The 17,193-nt window shown below is 39.1% G+C and overlaps 1 protein-coding gene across 2 annotated transcripts in view; it reads left to right on the plus strand.

Annotated features, from left to right (window-relative positions):
* Nucleotides 1–17,193, plus strand: part of itfg1 (integrin alpha FG-GAP repeat containing 1) — a 110,623-nt gene that overhangs the window by 86,406 nt on the left and 7,024 nt on the right. For both annotated transcript variants that reach the window (XM_079456883.1, XM_079456882.1), the window contains 2 exons: nucleotides 5,152–5,230; nucleotides 14,071–14,195. In XM_079456883.1, coding sequence (XP_079313009.1) covers nucleotides 5,152–5,230; nucleotides 14,071–14,195 — 204 coding nt within the window. The remainder of the gene's footprint in view (nucleotides 1–5,151; nucleotides 5,231–14,070; nucleotides 14,196–17,193) is intronic.

Below are 17,193 nucleotides of genomic sequence, written 5' to 3' on the forward strand. Positions count from 1 at the left end.
AAAAAAAACCATTGATGAAGCATATATGTTTGCTTTAGTTGGACTCTTGACTTTCAGTGAGTTCATTCTTTTTCCTCTTGGAGTGTTTTGTGATGGTGTCAAGCTTTGAAAAAAGATGAAAAAAAATACTAAATGAAATTATACTAAATGGCTGATTTGAGTGTTCTGGTTCACAACGCTAAGATACTGAGCCAAATTATACTGTTACTGTCATACTGTGCCTCAACAATTGTTTTTTAGCGCACTGTTAAAGTTAAAACACAAGCATCAAGAACCCAACTAAAGCAAATACTGATCACAACAATGATGTTTATTGAAACTTCTACATTGTTTCAACATTAATCGCGCTAGCAAAAGTGATGTTGATACAATGCAGTTAACATTGAAAAGTCAACAAGCTGAGAATGGGAACTTTTCCATTGGCAGCCCAGAATGTGATTGTTACACTACAATAAAAAGACTAAAAATCTGAAGTTACACTTCTGCTTTTGGTGAAATTGCTATACCTAAAGTAAATATAATGTAATCCGCTTTTTGATCATTACAAATAAAGTATGTAGACTTGATTTGAGGTCCGTCTCATTTGGACTCGGTCTTGACTTGGAATCGAAACTATTGGTACTTGGACTTGACTTTGACTCAACAAAGGTGGACTTGACTACAGCCCTGTGTGTAAGCCACCGTAGTGCTGCGGAAGGGAGTGGTGGAGTGAGCAGTTGGTAGAAGTTTGTAGATGCTGCCAAATTTCCTACACTGGACCTTTAATTCATTGTGGTTAAATTTGCAGTTCACGCAAAACCATTACTTTTATAAATGTAGTGGGTGCTTTTTTCAAAACCACGTTCAGTGCATTGACGTTTTGTAAAGTTTACCAATTGAAGCCATGATTCTGGATTGGCAGCGCCATGCTGTACGATTTAAGTTACAGGAACTGCCGTTTCTGTTAGTTCTGTCACTTCGTCTTTGGTTCGGTGTCATTGTTGACTAGCTGTTGGAGGACACATGTGTCACAAAACTGTGGGGGGTAGAAGCTTTTTATCGCTCATCTCTTTCATCTTCGCTGTCTTTTGTTCTTTCACTCTCTATCTCTTCCTTACAGCCTTTCTATTTGTTTTTGTGTGTCTGTGCACGTTTGTTCCTTTCCATATTCATACATATGATACATTTTTCATTGCTTTTATTGTTTGCTGACCTTTTCTTTTCTCTGCTGTCAGTCCATCCTTCATGCTCCTGCCACTATGTTTTACTCCATGTTTATTTTGTGTGTTGTATTTTCTGGGATCTGTAAATCTGAATGCATGAAGATTTGCTGAATCTGCTCACAGGCAGAATATTAGATTCTGTATTTGAGATTGTTAGAAAGCAAAATATCTTACAGAGGTGTGTGTGTGCTCTTTTGGGGCAACACCCTGAGCTTGACTGTGTCCCAAAGCAATTATTATTACACTGTTTATGCAGAACCCACACACACAGACCTCTGTTCATTAACTGCCATCCCTCATAATGAAGAGATAGATAATACAGCTTCTGCCCAGCTGCTCATCTTCTACTTCAGACATACACACACACACACACATCATGTCTCATATGTTCTCTAAGTCTCTGATATGCAGAGTAAAGACAGTTTACCCTGAGGGCAGTGGAAGAGCAGAGGGCTCTGTGATTAAATAAGAGCTTTTTAAGATAGGCTGCTTTCCTGTCTCACTCAGATCAGACCCTTAAAATATGTGTTTTACAGCTGTACACTGTAGTAATATTCCAGCATCGCAAAAGGAGCATTAGTGAATCCTGGATGAGGGAATATGGTCTATGAATAGATTGTAATCATTTGCATTTGTTCTGTGTTTATGGAATTAAAACTGCGAAGAAGCAGGTGCAAAGTATTTCATTTGCACAAAAGGTGCATATAAGAGGTATTTACTCTATGTCTGCCATTGTTTGAAAGGTACAGTATTACAGTGCCACTTCAACCTCAAAGCATTGGTTGGACAGACATTTCAAGCAAACAGCACTGTTTTTTGGAGCACCATAGAGTAGCAATGCTGTTCACAATAAGCGAACCTACAGAAAGAATCTTAACATAAAAAAATATTACACACTTTGCCTTAAAAAGACGCCTCTAGAGATTTGACCCACTGGAGCACTTACTGTTTTCGAGGCAGATGTCTCTCAAATAATTTATTTCATTGCATTCGTTCGTCTCACAGTTTGACGGAAGTCTCGTTGACTTTCTTTGGGTTTCTTTGTTTACAGTGTCTTTGAAATGTTCAGTCCGTAGTTGGAGTCACTCACAGAGGTGTTTGTTATTCACAAACCGCTCTGTGTGCTATATCCATTTATCTCTTTTTTTAGCTTATGTCTGTTGCTTCTCTGCCGTTATAGGCGTCGCTTTGTTTCCTTCGATGCTTTATCTTCCCACGTTTACGTTGTTTCTCTGTGTTCTCCGGCTTGCTCGAGCTCAGCCTTGTCTCTTACTGTCTGGTCCTTTCATCAGTGAGATTATAAATTATCCACCTGCCCTTGTATGCTTGACATGGCCCAAGGCCTCGCTAGCTCTTGACTATTCCTCAACCAATCTGAGTTATGGAAGGTTATTTTTTGCCTCGTACTGACTGGTCTTCGAGGTTATGGCAGACATTTTTGTTGAACGGTCATGTTTTGGTTAAGGGTCGGCTTCCTGTGTGATTAAAGTTTCCAGGGCTCTTTACTTCTGGCGAGCAAGATCTTGATAATAAACTGGTAAATTTCACTTGAAATGTATTAGGATAGTTTAAGGATGGTTTGTTATTTGACTGATGGATTTAGTATGTTGAATGCTGAGCCAACACATTCACATTCACATTTCATCAACATTAACACCAACAACAGCATGCAGTTCTTAATGGGTTTGTCGTGTCGTATCCGCTGCCTCCATTGTGGACAAAATGTAAAATTATAACGGGCTCAAATGCATTCTATTGTCTTTTACCCTGTCGACATCATGTCCGGTGTAGACACGTGTAAGAGTTAACTCTGTTTTAACTCAAAAATCATATGTTATCATGTTTTATTTGTGTTAGCTGTATTTTTTTGTTATTATTACTCAATCAAAACAACCCTACTGCGGTTCGGTTGATATTAAAACGAACAATAAAAAAATCTGATAACTGTTTTGCTAATGAACTCTTGTAAATGTTTTTATTTTGTCAGATGGCAAATTTGTATGAATTTGAAATTTTTTATTTGTGTCAGTCTTTCTTGCACCAACAAGATTAGATGCGGGGTTAGGGCTCGGGCTTCATTGTTTTTCTCTAATAAACATATGTTTTTGTAAGATTAGCATCATACGAATTAAATGGCTGTCTCGATAAACACTTAACAGGTGTAACACACTGATCCAAATTGATCACATTTATTGGGGCTGTGTAAACTGGACCTTCAGATTTTCTGTGTGTCAAAATGTGCAAAATGCAGCTCATTTTGTTTGCACGTCCATGTTACATCAGTATCTGCATCTGCCAGATCATCTCGCTCATTTATGTCAGTTTCTCGCTGAGCGACGGTAAGATTCTGCTCCAGGATTGTCTCGCTTCCTGTCAACATTGTCCACTGGCTTATTCTACTGTGGAACATAATTTACAACTCGTGACTCTTTTCACCCCTCCCTACACCTAATCATGTCCCACTGATACATCTGTTTAATAATTTATGCCCACTTCTCCCTGGTATTTGCAGTTGCCTGGATTGTTGTCTGCATATAGAAAAGTATCCATAATAGAGAGGCTGGCATGGGGTGGAGGTCTACACCTTTTTCCCGGGCGATAAGCCAGTGCGCATTATTATTGCGAGATTGTTAGGAGAGATCTTTTTTGCTATTCGGTAGTAACAATGGGCCAATGTTAGAGCATTACAGTAATAGGTTACCTATGGTGGTCTGTGTGTGAGGATTTTACAACAGACACTTTAAGGTCCAGTGTATGAGATTTTGGGACATCTAGCGGTGAGGTTGCGAATTGCAACTAACGGCTCAAACCACCGCTCCTTACCGAAGCACTATGGAGGCCGACACAGAACTGAGATGTTGTCATGTTTGCAGAAGGAGATAACAAATGATCTCTGTAGAGCAGATTGTCTGTTTAGGGCTACTGTAGAAACAACATGGCGAATTCCATTCAAGGGGACCCGCGGTGTATGTAGATAGAAATCTAAGACAGGGGTTCCCGAACCATTTCTATCTGGGACCCACCTAGACAAGTACAATCAATCTCAACATAATATAAAAAAAGTTGTATTTTCTTTTTCATATAAATGAATTACACCCACACACTTTTCCCACTGTAAGCCCTTGGCCGTAATGTATGCATTCGCGTAGTCAGATGTCAGCCCCTGTAGTTATTTCTTTTAGTTCTTAGTTATTGAAATCCTCAAACTGTGCACTTCTTGTAACATCTATGCTTTGCTCAAGTTGTAGACCAAATGCAACACTAGGAATTTTTTCCTCTTTTTTCAAAGTTGTGTCCTCAATAAATGCTGAATGCTGTATAGTGCACTGTATGTTACTGATGCCAACACGTGACAGTTCAACACAAATGAATCAGATGATTTATTCATTGAGTCATTCAATAAGTCTTGTGTTTCTCTCGTCTCTTAATGGTCTTATCTGGTTTTGTTTCTTTCACCGTAACATACATTTTCTGCAGTCAAGTGACTTTGTGCCCACCTTTTATCACTGTGCGACCCACAGAGCAAAACCCCTGGTCTAAGATAATAAAAACATACTGCTTCATTATGTAAGGTCTTAATACACATCTGAAGACAGTTATGAATATTATATTGCATTTCTTTTAATACATCTACCAAAATATTACACATTGGACCTTTAATCTAAATGTTAAACTGATCATAATCATCATCAGTCCCACGCACCATTACTGACTATCTGATGCATATTACACAGAAAACTGCAAAGAGATTTCTCAGTAAAGCAAGCTTCAGGCTGGAGTAACTTCATTTCCTTTTTTTGTGTACAATTTCCAAGCTAGAGCACGCTAAGAACTTATATGATATGAGATTGAATCAAATAGAACTTAATTTTATAGATTTGGTTTGCTTTCTAAGGGTACTTTTTGAAGTGTTTTCATGTGTTTTTAACCACTTCTGTCTATTCTACAGCCCTTTGGTGTTAACCAGCCCGGTCCTTATGTCATGTACACATCGGTGGACTCGAACGGTTATCTAAAGAACGCGTCTGGTGAGTATCAATTCAGACAAGATTGATATTAGATGGGAAAGGCATCACATATATCTCCTTTCCAAGTACATCATGCCTACAATGCAAGATAAGTCATCCTGAGCAAACTGCAGCCATCTTTATGCAGTTGTCTATGGCGCTTTTGCATAGGGTTTTCCACTGGTACAGTACCTAGTACCTGATGCCTTTTTAGTACCACCTCAGTTGAGCACTGTACCGATACCAAAATGTGACGTGTTAATGACGCGTTCACATTGATGCTACGACAGTAGAGACGGTCCAACTATGATGATAAGTTTATAATCCTCACCCACTTTGAAGCGGTTTTTAAACTGCTGTGGAAAAGCAAACTAAGCCGAAGTGAAGTGAGCTGTACCGAGCCTAGTCGTACTAAACCTGACGGTGCCATGCATTGGAAAGCGCCACTATAGTACTGTACATACTGTCATCCTGGTCCATCAAACTGACCTATTCTAGAGATAACAAAGCATACATCAGTATGACCGGTTTTTGAGTGTTGTTTGTGTAAGATGTTTTGTTTCCTCAATGCTTGGTGTTTATATTGTATGTGAGTGCCCTCGAGGTTTCCGATCGACCAAATTCAAGATCAGAGACGGAGGTACGAATGACCCTGTTCCACCTTTCTTACGCAGATCAGATTAACAACACAAACACAACTTTCTTTCAAAGTCTTTTTTGAAATGCATGACTGACCTTGAGCTCTCAGTGGAGACATTACATAAACAGATGGAAGGTTTGGGCCTGTGCTGTGAGACTTATTATCATACGTGATGTCTGATGCCACGTGTGTGTTCGTATCTTTTGTGTGGGCCTGTGTGAGGCGGAGACTGTACTGAAAAGTTGGTCATTTTCCCAGCAGAGAACAGGTTGTGACAGAGCTATTTCAAAGATAAATGAATAAATGGCTTAAAGGACAAAAATTATCTGCAGATAACTGGAAATAATGGATTTGGGGAGCTTCCGTGCTGCATGCTTATAGAAAGATATTTTTTCAAGATGAATTACGTTATGCTTTTACCAGACTTTCCACACTAGTCTCAGAGATCTGTCTAAAGAAATTGTAACTCGTTCTCTACTTTTATTGCATAATCCTTCACTGGTCAGAAGTTTCTGTTATCTTTAATATCTCGCTTCCCATTGTCCTTTCCTATCTCTCTCTCTCTCTCTCTCTCTCTCTCTCTCTTTCTTTCTTTTCTTCGTCTATAAAGCAATAATCATAAGGCATAAATGAGAGCTTTAAAAGCAGGCACAGCATAAAGGTTAATTATATTTGTTTGGCATTGAAAGAAATGTCACTGTCACTTCCGTGTCCAACGGTGTCTGGGTTAAATGACAAATTTAGAGACAGCGGTCTGAAATGAAAATATTACAGTGGGTATATTGTTCTTGATTGTTTTTTTTCTTTTTTCTACCACTGCTCTGGAAGCCGAATACAAATGTTCAAAATACATTTGAATATGAAATTTTGTCTGGCTATCTGCCTGCTCAACCTGTCTATATCGGTCTGTCACTTGATCTTCACACGAAAGCTCACATAAAGCGTTGCAGGTGGATAGAATTCTGGAGAGACAGTGAGTAGTTAACACTCGCACAGAAAACACAGTGGAACAGATAAATAAAAGCAATCTTGGTTTCGGCGCAGAAACTTTTAGCCCTTTAGTGACACAGCGGCCCCATCGTCCCTGTGTGCTCCGGAGCTGAACTTCTAACTACTGCTCTGTGATCAATGTCCTGCTGTAATTGGAGAGATTGTGTCGGGTGTCTGGGGTCAGTTGAAGGACAGTAATGGGGTGTATGTTATGTGGGGATTGGAGAGCAGGGCAGGTTGTATTAGGGATCTGCTGAGGCTCTTATTCCCCCGGGCTCTCATTGGCCAATAATGAAACACAGCACAGCAAGACTTATTGCACATTTAGACTGGAGCTCAGGACAAGGAGACGGTGGTATTTCTGCTGCTGTCTGCACTCGTTCACTCTCTCTTTGTTTAAGGTCAAAGTAACTGAGGACAAAGTAAGTAACTACATATGCTGTGACGGCAACATTTATTCATGTATTAGTCTTAAATCAGTTTAAAGCAACTGAAATGATTTTGGTTTTCAAGTTAATGAAATAATTACTATAATAACTCTCTGTTAAATCTGTTTGTTATGTTATGTACTCAATCTGCCTAATTTAAATAGAACATACAGTTCGATGAGCAATACTCTAGATTGACCGATCAAAGTGAAAGTTGTCCCATAGATGAAAATGTTTTCATCATTTACTCACTCTTGTCATTTCATACCTGTATGACTTTCTTTCTTAAGATATTTTGGAGAATGTTAATCTTCTAACAACGGACGTAGCCATTCACTTCTAAAACCAAGGCAACTAAATGGCTACTGCTGTTGTTTGTAATGTAATAACAAGATAGTGAATAACTAGAGAGTAAATAATAATATAATTGTCATTTTTGGGTGTTTTATCCCTTTAAGAGTTCTTTTGGATCCTCAAGCCGTCACAGGTGTATATAACTTTTAGTGGATCACAATTGGAGGTATATTAAATGATATCCTGGCTCTTTACAGCTTGGCAATGGCACTGAATAGAGCGCATATATCTGTCATAAAAGTAATACATACGACTCCAAGGTTAAATGTCCAGGGTTAAAACATTTTTCTTGACAAAAAACGATACATTTGTGAGCAAAAACTTAGTTTTAAGATTTGTTGAGCCTGGGCGTGGCCATTTTAAGTGAGAACAGTGATAATCGTGTTCCCATCCAAACATGATTACGTTAGCTCAAAATTGTTATCGATTGTGCTCACAAATGTATGATTCGTGTCATGAGACATGTAACCCTGGAGCAGCGTGGATTACTTTTATGATGGATATATGCACTTTTTGGAGTGGGTCACTGGGTCTCTGTTCTCTTGCATTACAAATGCAAATGTAAATGTGCTACAAATGTGTTCACAACTATGACAGCATGAGGGTGAGTAAATAATGGCAAAAATGTCATTCTATGATAAACTGTTCGTTTAAGAAATAATTTGTCTGCTAGGTAAATACTGACACAAAATAAACATTTTAATACAAAATGATAAAAAACATACAACTAGCCAATGTCGCACCAAATGTTTTCTGTGTTTATAAATGTCACACTCAATACTCCTCTTTCTTTACTTTTATGCGCGTTGTATGTTGTCTGAAGGTAAATTTGTGTATGTAATGTATGTGTGGGAAGCCTCTTAAATCACATCTCAAGATGATAAGGTACTTCAGAGTGCTGTTTTCATGCTTGTTTATTTGGGTGGACCCTTGGGGTGCAAGGCTTAGGAATGAGTGGTGTAAATAACCAGAAAGAATATGAGCAGGCAAGGGTGAAGTACGGAAGCAAACACGAGAGGATGCAGAGCAGGGACTGATGGGGACGAAGAGAAGATGCAGATCGATATGACCGGGTCTCATTAATTAGCCAAATGAATGTGGCATATAATGAATCTTCAAAATGAGGGACACGAACAGACAAATTCTTAAATTTCCTCTGTATACCCGGCCTTTATCCAAACCCGGAAAGAATCTGCTGATTGTTTAGCATTTCCTGTATTGATTTTTGGAGGAATATCTGCAGATTCCTGGGGAATGGATTTAAAATGATTAAATATGGTAAACAGATCTCGGCGGTCTTATTTGTAGCTGAAAGCACAGTTATATTAGCCCAAAAATTTCATAAACAAACGTCCAAGGGCTAGACGATGTTGTGTGAAATGTAATGAAAAGAAGAACTGTGTGGAAGTCTGAAAAGTGAAGTGAAGTTCTATGAAGTTATGCAGGCACAGGTTCTATGTGGGTGGGCTCTTATCCATCATGCTTGGAAAAGCATCCGTTTTTTACGCAGTTTCAATCTGATGCATGTTTAAAGTCTAATACCTGTAACTGTTTTGTCTCTGTTCCTCCTCATTGGCCCTGGCACATATAGGCTGTAAAGCTAACTGACTAAATGTAAAGTGAAGTGTAGTTGAGCACAGCCGCAAGAGTGAGAAGTGCGATTAGTATCGATCACCGTTTTTGTTCCTCTCCGAATCCCCAAACCTCACTCTCCACCGCAGCGAATATAGACCCTTGCGTGTACACAAGCCCGCCGGATTATGCTCTATCCCTCCATCTCTCTCCAACCATCTATTCTCTCCTGTGAGCGGAAATCACTTTCTTTTTAATCACTCAGCTTATAATATGAGCAGACACACTCGTCCTGACTCCGAGTACATATGTCTTTATCACGTTGTCGATCGTCATGGTGACAGCGCGACGGAAGGGTTTTTTTCATCTCGGCTGGTATAACTTTCCCCTCTGTCTCCGTGTCTCACTCCATCCCAATCCATCAAAATCATAAAGCGAGAGCGTTTACACTCATTATCACACATACCGTATCATCAGCTTTCTCCCCATGAAGAACAATGGATCTGGAGACGTATACTGATAATGACCTTCCTTTTCAAGCTGTTTTCTCTGTAATAGATCTGAAAACCTTGTTTCTGCTATAGGACAACTTGAAGTTATTTCATTATTTTTACCGCTCACATGCATAGCAGGAGAAAGAGAGAGGTTTGACCTGATGCAAGTCTTTCTTCTATAATTACACCGCTGTCTCTGTCTCTCTCTCTTTAGCTGTTACAAGACTGAAGATTCAGAGCAGCATTATTGGTGCAATAAAGTAGGTTATATGTTGACCAGGCATTTGTAATCATTACAGTAATCAATAAAAATATACAGTGAGAGTTCTAGAAGATTATTATTATGTACAGGAGTGTGTACCAAAGCTATAACTCCCAATAGTGCTTGTATTGGCTTTGTACAACATAATTTAATGCAGCTCATTTAATTGTTTCATAAAAGCATTTCATTTACATTTCAGATTTATCACAACAACGTTTAGCGAAGCTCATCAAATGATATATATTATTTTACTTTTATTTTAAATGATAATTCTAAATTAATATAATTGTTTTGTTTTTTCAATTTTGTGATTTCAAATTAGCTATTTTTGTCCAGTGTAAAGTGATGTTCTTTTAGTGTGTTGTTGATATACAATTACATCGTGGCTACCCATATGTACTTGTCATGAAACTGCTCCGAGACTTAGGGCAGTTTCATGACAGTACTAAACAGGTATTTCAAATGTCAAAAAGCGCAAATGAGAGTACTGAGAGCAGCGTAAATTTAAGACATGCTTTTTTGGGGTGCTAAATAAAGCCACAAATAGCAGTACAATGATGAAACCGTAAATCTTGTTGTGTGATTAATTTAAATACTCTCCAACCATAAAGTTTGTATTGCATATGCAATAAGGTCAGTAGGAAATACAGCTTTGTCCTCCTCTTTTCAGCACTAATTTTCACTGCATGTGTATGCAGTAAATGCAGACATAAGTATTTTAAGCCAAAAGAGGCATTTCACAGCCTAGGTGTTGTCTGTTGGTGGTTGAGGGCTTTCAGGGATCTGGATGTCGCTTTGATTGTTTATGTGAGTTTGGATTGTAATGGCCTTTTATGGATGTTTTTATAAAAAAAATGTACTTTTCAGACATTGTTTAAAGTTTTGTTGCTTTAATGTAATATTTTTTGCACAATTGTGCCTTGGTCATTTTGGAATATGGTTATTTTTGTAGTTTGTTGTCAAGAAGCTTCTAAAGGGTCCCTGGTGAGAAACATTAGTAGCAGATTATCTGTAAACAGGACACAAATCAAGTAAAGGCCTGTTAGCACAAAGTCGGATGAAAATTTTGGGAAGTAGTAAGAAAGCAAGTACAGAAGATTTGTGAATCTTTAATCATTTCATGTCTTTTAGTTGCTCAAATTGTTTATCTTCCGTTCCCCGTGCCCGTTATTTCATTCTGGTTTAAGTGGCCATGTTTTCGCTCTGCTGTTTTGCGTGACGGTGTCGTGATAAGATGGGAAATGCTGCTGGGGCTCTCTGGAAGCCTCTACTTATCTCCCTCCGAGCAGACACGTGTCGCTACACACAAATCAGTGTCTGGATCAGGCCGCCATTTTGACTCTGTGGCTCAGCAAGCGGAGAGGTTTCTCTCTAACCTCTCTAATCCCTCAGGCCCAGGCAGCATCGCCACCATTTGTTCCTTTTATCGCTCCACAAGCGCCCAATCGACAGGGCAAAGAATGGTTTCCATAGCGACGCTAGACCCAAGATCATTTAACAAACAGGTTTGCTTGGGGAGATGATCTGGGCTGTTGGGTTTAGGATGACTGTGTGTGTGTGCGCGTGAACACTTAAATCTGCTTTCACTCTGTGTTTGCTTCTAATGCAATGTATTGTATTTCTTGCAGTCTATTTATCCAGTGTGTATTGCGGCTAGAGAGTATTTGTAAAGTTAGAGACAGGTATACTGGTCAGCCATTTATCCTTTTTCTCACTCGCTCTCAAAAATGCTTTCCCCCTACCTCTTAGAGATTCTCTCTCTCTCTCTCTCTCTCTGCATAAGAGTGCATACTCTACCTAAATGGCAGTACAGCTGTAGATTTTGAGAGAATGTGTGCCCTTACACTTGTAGAGAGTGTAGTTGAGTGAGTGGGTGTCAGTTTAGGAGGAAAACCACAGCTCTATTAGCTTGTATCACACCTCTGCCTGTATTTGGCTCAATCCTCTTTGTGTCCCAAGAGAAGATTTGGACACACTCACTTGTGTGGGCAACACATCACCCTGCACACATTGTTGTTTTGGTCGACCAAACCAGACTCTAGCCAAACAATTTTACACTATCGCAAGAGAGTGTTTGTTTCAGTTTACAAATATACATAGCACAAAATAATGTGGCTAAATTGATTTTTCTTCAGTTGAGTAGTGTTGTTTAGTGAAGAACGCAGTGAGAGTTATGTCTTTATGAGCTTCAACGTTTGATTGATTGCAGTGCACTGAACTAAGAAGAACAAATATTCTACAGAAGATTATGAAACCATACTGGGATATCACAATATCAACATCTCAGCAGGCAATATAGTGAAAAAAAGATAATACCGCAGCAAAAACTAAAATGCTACCAAGCTCGTATTTCTAAAATATTAATATGCTTGTTAACAAATGAAATTAAAGCACCTTGGTTTGAGGACCTACACCACTGAACCATGTGCATGTCTGATGGGACAAGGATTATGAAAGCTTAAAGAAAACAATGACATTTACTGTAGACTTAGGGTACTTGAAATAATTGTTCAGGTAAACATTCGTTTTGCATGTCAGTGGTCACGTATACACAACAAGGCGGAAAGTATAGATCTGATACTTTGACACATACCTCATTTTTGTACTGATTAATTATATTAACTTTGTCCAAACCTACTGTAACACTGACATCTTACCAGAATTGGGCATTTCGTAAAGAAGCACACTGTCCATCATACACAGACAGAGAGAGAGAGAGACAGAGAGAGAGAGAGAGAGAGAGAGAGAGAGAGAGTATTAGTATTGATGCAAATTACTTCTTTGGATCATTCAGAACCTTCTGTAATATTGACATTGTCTACATTTAGTAGCATGTCCAAAGGAGCAGGACTGCACTGGTCTTGTTTTATCTAAGGAGTTCTTTCCTGGACAGAGAAATACACTCTTTGTACATTTTTCATCATTAGGCCTAATGGATTCACAAATCATATCCAGAATTTCAATACAGTATGTGCCAATATGGACGTTATAAGCACACAGTCCACTCTCCCTCTCAATCTCTCTTTCCTCTTTGCTATAATGGGAAATAAGCTTATGCACATCTCATTGTTCCTTAATTAAGGCAGTCCTGGCATCTCTTACAAAATGACTGTTCCCCAGATGGAGTGTGTTTCAAAAGGACACATAAAGTGGACCAACTGTTAGTTCGGATTGATTTCAAGTACCCTTGTGTTGTAAACTCTGACGCCTAGAGTAAGACCTCAGGCATTAGCTTTAGTTTTATCCAGCACAGATGGACTGCTACCAAACCGTAGCATAATTTACTGACCCAGTGTACTTATAAATCCTTGTTACTTTTGGCTGAAAAATCTTGTTTTTCACATTCTGGCCATTTGCTCTAGATCAAAAAAATAGCTGCCTTAAGTTTTTAAAAGGACAGTTTACCCAAAAATGAGAGTTATGTCACATTTACTTCCTCGAGTTGTTCTAAATCTGTATACATGTCTTGGTTCTGATAAACACAGAGATACTTGGAATAATTTTCTTTATAACCAAACAGTTCTTGGATACTATTGACTATCACAATGGTTGTCAAATGTACCCCAGAACTGTTTGCGTGCCTACATTCTTCAAAATATCTTCTTTTGTGTTAAACAAATCCAATACATTTATAAAGCAGTTTTTAGGTATTTTTTGATAGTCAATCAATGGTGGCCAAAAAGTGTTTGGGTACAAGCATTCTTCCAAATATCTTTATCTGTGTTCATTAGAAGAAATAAATGTATACAGATTCGGAACAACTTGAGGGTTTATTATGACAGAATTTAAATTTTGGGGTGAACTGTTCCATTAAGTACAATCAAATTGGCATAACAAGTCTTTAAAAAGTGTATGTAACTTATAAAAATGATGTAACATTTTATTAAGGCTTGTTTATGAATAACACTAATGGCAAGTCTTTGTTCTGTTCCCTTCTCCTCCATCTACTCCTCCTCCTCTCCTACCTGTTCATGTACTGTTCCTATTTTCACTGCATTTCTACTTTTCCCTCCCCACACACTTTGCCGTTCACCCGCTTACCTTTTACTCCTCCATCTTACTATCTCCACTTTTACGATTCCATCCCGATCCCCTCTCTCTCTCTATCTCTCTCTCTGCAGCCGGGCAGCTCAGCCAGTCGGCTCATCTCTCTCTCCAGCTGCCCTACACAGTGCTGGGTCTGGGGCGCAGCGCCAACTTCCTGGATCACCTGTTCGTGGGCATCCCCCGGCCCCCTGGAGTGAAGGTACAGACATACATTCTCACACATGCTCACACACTCACAGCATATGGAGTGAGGGAGGTGGGAATCATGAGCAGACAAGCCCCAGGAGGGGAAGAGCATGCAGATGGCCTGGTTTATTTCTACCTGCTTGCTCTTACTGTGTCTGAGAGGAGAAAAAAAACTGTTTCTAACGTGCTGTATAAATGCCTGATTAACAGCTGATTATAGTCAACCACATCAGCTCTTACACCTTCTGTAGATTAACTTGCAACGTCAAGGTCATTTAATTTCCAAAGAAAAAGACATTTGGAAGAAATTATTATTATTATTGTTGGTTGTTTTTCCATCATTTCACCGTCATCTGCTTGTAGTTGAAAAAATTGCAATTGAAATCTCCCGAGACTCTCTCCTTCCCACCACTTCCTCAAAAATGTATCCAGTGCTGCTCATTGAAATGTAAGACGTCGACTTCCTCTGCTGTCAGTGAGCTAAACAGAGGTCTTTATCAAACAGCGATTAGAATTGCAGATTTGATTTACCAACACACATTTTCACGCACAGATACACGCTCATACATACACACGTTTACAGATCTCGTGGATGGGCAAAGCTCACATACAGTACAGCAATTTGCCGTGTTGTTTTTTTGTATCCTTCAAAAACAAAGGGGAATGAGAGCAGAAGAGTTTGTCAGAGTGTTTTCTAACAAAGGCTCTGCATATGTGGTTGTTTTTGTGACACAGATGAATGTTTCTGTACAGCATACTCACCGTTCCCGCTGATACAGTAGCTGAGGGTTGGGCTCTGAACTGGTGTGCAAATGGAAAAACTCTTCAGTTTTCTCTGTCGCTTTTCAATCTCAAATATTTGGGTGCTTCAGTACTACTCTGGCTGTGAAGTCAAAAGAATGTTCATTGCATAGATGAAGGGATATAACACAGTAGAATTTCACCACACACAGATATTCAATATTTTTATTTCACATCGTTTAAAGTCAGCGTGATTTGGAAGGTGTAAAGGGGTGTTCTTCAGAAGAGTAATGCATATTTGAGTATAACTAAAGTCTCTATTTACGGCGGCCATGTGTGCAATGCCGCTGGGCAGCTATTTACGTCATAACAAGTCCACAGTCCTATCTACTTGAATAGGGGAAGGCAGACATTTCTAAAATCGCTGGCAAAAATCACAATTAAACAGAATATTTGCAATCAATATTTAAACAAGACATGAACTGTATCATAAATTTGGTTTGCTGAGCTTTATTTGCGCTAAAAAGCCTTCTTTTTCTTTAGTGAAGTCAAGTGCAGTATAATAGTATTGACAGCAACATTAGTGGTATTTTATTGGTAAAATGTTAATACTACACATCATGATAATATCATAACTAATGCTGGATCAGTATCTGCTTGACACCGTGTCTATAGCGGACACGCAACACACGAAAGACTATAAAACCCATTATAATTAAACATTTTGTCCACACTGGATGCGGCGCGACACAACAAACTGATCTAGTGTAAACACTGTGACACCAGGTTGGTACAAAGTAGTTGGTGGTTTTGCACCCATTTAACATTTTACTATTTGAGTCCATATATACTTTTATTTTAACTATGGTTCATTGGCCAACAAAGAGAGAACACAAAATAAACTAAATTGAAGATGAATTTCACTAACAGCCTTGAATAGATATTGCGATATCATTATTGGCACAATAATCATGTAATGAAAATCTGATATTGTGACAGCCCTAGTTGTTATTCTAAATTTTAAAAGGCCCATCAAGTTCTCTGCATTGCATAATCACAATGCAAGGGCCTCTACGCATAACCCTTAAAGGCGTGGGTGCCTCAGCTGATCTAAGAGCAGCGATAGAGGGTCTCTGACTGTGACAGATCTTTATTTCACGGCCTGTGCCCACGGTTGACCTCAGCAGTAGGCAGAGGCTTAACTCCCCAGATGAGGACCAAATACCACCACATCCATTTCATTTGCAAGCCTCATCTACACTCACTAAAGGCACATGCTTAAAATAACCACTGCAGAGCAAGACCCCACACGCTTCTTTTACTGAGCTTGTGTGTGCGTGCATACTGCTTTCGTAGCGTTATGATAAATGTGTTGTCGGAAATTAAAATCTGTACCCCTGGAGGATTCCCTCCAAAAGACAGATTTAACGTTTTCTACTAATTGCTGTCGAGAAACAAGTTGAAGAGGGAAAATTACCTTTGTAATTGATAGAGGTAGAGTCTTCATAATACATTAAAGCTCCCAGAGACTTCCTCTCCTCTAATGAACTTCTTCGCAAACAGCTGGGGGAATAGACACCTATTGATGCTGCTTCGTGTTTGCAGGCTTATTATCAGCAGGATGCACTAAAACCATGCGATTTACTGCAAGTGGAATGCTCGTGACTGAAAAGATGTTTTCATTTGCTCACTCATTTCTGCCAGCCCGGTTCTTCAGTTTCATAAGGGCATCATTTTTATTAGTTTCTTGAGTAAATATTTAACAAATTGGCCATACGCTTCTGCTGCATTCGAGAGATGCATCATTTGAAGTAGACATCATACGTGGAATAAAACAGGGTTAGCGGTTGAGGGATTCGATTGGGTGGCAGACAGTTTGAGGTAAGCAGGCTAGCCGAGCCACAGCAACGGATCTTTATAGATATTTTTAAAACTTGTATTTGTGTAGCTTTGATCACCTGCCTTCAGAAGGCTCCTCCACCCACCACCTGCGCTTTAAAGTGATGCTGAATTCTCTAGATTAATCTGTCTTCATCTCTTCAAGTAATAGCACAGAAGATTTACTTTGTGTTTAACGTTCGGCAAAAGCTGTACCTGAAGCACAGCTCTCCCTCTTACTTCCAAATGCTTAGTTAAAGGGATGGTTCAGTCTAAAATAAAAATTCTTACAGGTTTGGAATGACAAAAAGATGAGTAAACTATCCCTTTAAACACTGTTATTGTATGCCAAAATGGATGGCTATTGATGTTGATATAGTGCATCAGCCATT

The sequence above is a fragment of the Barbatula barbatula genome (assembly GCF_947034865.1).
Source record: "Barbatula barbatula genome assembly, chromosome: 1".
NCBI lineage: Eukaryota > Metazoa > Chordata > Actinopteri > Cypriniformes > Nemacheilidae > Barbatula > Barbatula barbatula.